At 37.7% G+C, this 2,133-nt stretch overlaps 1 protein-coding gene across 1 annotated transcript in view; it reads right to left on the bottom strand.

Annotated features, from left to right (window-relative positions):
• LOC119594807 (basement membrane-specific heparan sulfate proteoglycan core protein-like) overlaps nt 1–2,133 on the bottom strand; it is a gene marked incomplete at its 5' end in the record, with an annotated part of 219,836 nt that overhangs the window by 5,396 nt on the left and 212,307 nt on the right. Inside the window, 2 exon segments of the mRNA XM_037943897.1 lie at nt 1,212–1,359; nt 1,817–2,026. Coding sequence (XP_037799825.1) covers nt 1,212–1,359; nt 1,817–2,026 — 358 coding nt within the window.

The raw sequence follows: 2,133 nt of genomic DNA, 5'->3' as shown, positions 1-2,133 counted from the left end.
GTGAAAGCGGAGTTCATAGGATATGTTTATCTTGTATGACTGTTTTATTTTTTTTGTAAGTTGTGCACTGTGTCTGCAAGAAACAGAGTGGCAAGACTTGATCTAATCAGTATACAGGCTATTCCTTGTCTTGTTACTTAAATATAAAAATAATACTCCTTACCAACAGATTTAGACTTAAAAAAAAATTCCAGTCTCTGAAACTGCTTTTTTTAGCCTTACCAAAGCCATTTCTGAGTATCCTTTTAGTTGTAAACTTTTCTTGAGGTTTGCTCAGTCCTTTTGTAAGTCCTGTGGTTGTAAGCAGGCCTAGTGTAGTGATTTTTCTCATAGGTGTTGAAAACACGTGAACTGCCCTGATCTGCGGAGCCAGCAGAACTCCAACCTTCAGACCTCCCTGAGTTCCTGCCATGAGACCTGCCTGAGCTCCAGCTGCTAAAAACCTTTTGAGTCCAACGGAAAAAGCCAGAGCTCCACCCCCCAGAAATGGGGTTTTCCGTCCTCAGGGGTTTGTGTTTCCTCCACTAGAGCTGTTGCCCAGGATGGGGTTCAAGGGCAGCTCAGCAAGGGTTTTTAAAAAAAGGGGATATGCAGCGTCCATGGACATTTAGTTAATTCTGACAGGTTAACTCTGAATGGTAAGGGCATGATGCAAAAGGACAATAAATGCAGAAGCAGGTGATATACAAAGAATAACAAAGCTTTTGCAATGCATATTAGCTTTGAATGTCACAAGCTTTCTTTCTAATTTTCTCTACAAAATACAATATCTTAAACAAGATTGGAATGTACACTTAAGCTGCTTTGTCTGGCATCTCACTACCTAGTTCAATGTAAACATAATTTCATTTGGGAAAATTAAAGGGCGCTTTAAAGTACCCGCTTTTTGCACTGTCTGGATTTAAACAGTTATCTTGCATGCTCAACAATTTTTTTCTGCATTTACATGAGGGCAACATGCTTGAAATACAACAGAACTTATGCATTTAATCTACTTTTATACACACATGACAATATTCTAAAACTTTCACAAAAACAGTAAAAACACAGTCTCTAAATACTACCTTTGACAAGACAGTCTGTTAAATGCTTGAGAACAAGTTATAATGCATTTGTAAATTAGAACAAGGAAAAGTCATAAATAAAATACTTTTGGAGCACCTATGCTACAATTTCTATTGATTTGTTTCTTTCTTAACCAAAGATCTTACCTTGGACAAGTATTTACATTGACGCCAGACAGCGCACGATCCATAAAGTTGATTAACTGTTCTTCACCAATTGCCAACCTATGAATGCAACCCTGGAAGCCTGTTGTGTAGACTCCGTCTGTCATGAGAGCCAGGTCTGGGACTCCTCCTGTAAGTTAAACAATGTACAGTGATACACTAGGCTAAAATAATTCAGAGCAATACAAAACAAAAAGAGAAAAGCAATATATATTTTCAATGTAAGTAATGTTTTTTTCGACAAATACTGAGGAGCTTATATTTCATTTTCATATTCTCCAAAAGTCTGTCATGTATATCAGAAATAGAGAAAATATTTATAAAATGCCAAGGCAGAGTCCCTGGGTTCTGGGATTTCTACTTGACACTGAACAGTATATAAAAGTCACACACTAGTAAAACACAAAGGTAAAACAATTCAGTCATGCAAGATATGAGCATCATACCCCCTCTCCTTGGAAGTTATGCTTGCCTAACTCATTTTGCAAAATAGTTGCTTATTCCCCTCCTTCCTAAAATCCTGGTTGTGCCCATGTCTGAAGCTATTAGTCAGGATAAAATCTCTTGAACTCAAGCCCTTTACTTACCAATATAGATATTGCCTTCAGCATTCAGCATATGCAGAATTCCAGGGCTCTGTCCATATTCACGAACTGAACCATCCCAACTCAAGTAATCCCTTTTCTCCCCCTCTCATTGTAGTGTGTTTCCGCTTCCACGTCAACACGAATCGGTGACCCTTTCCATGGCTGGTCCAGTACCAACATCAAACGTGAATTCTATTATTCCGTCCTTAACTGAAAGATAATAAAATGATGAGTAAGAAGCTGTTTTTGACAAAGGGGACAAAACACTAATCATAAACATACATATACATCTGCATATTTTTGCACACATAAAAATG

This window comes from Penaeus monodon, chromosome 34 (genome assembly GCF_015228065.2).
Source record: "Penaeus monodon isolate SGIC_2016 chromosome 34, NSTDA_Pmon_1, whole genome shotgun sequence".
Lineage (NCBI taxonomy): Eukaryota > Metazoa > Arthropoda > Malacostraca > Decapoda > Penaeidae > Penaeus > Penaeus monodon.
The sequence above is the reverse complement of the archived record's forward strand: the minus strand, read 5'-3'. Positions and strand labels throughout refer to the sequence as shown.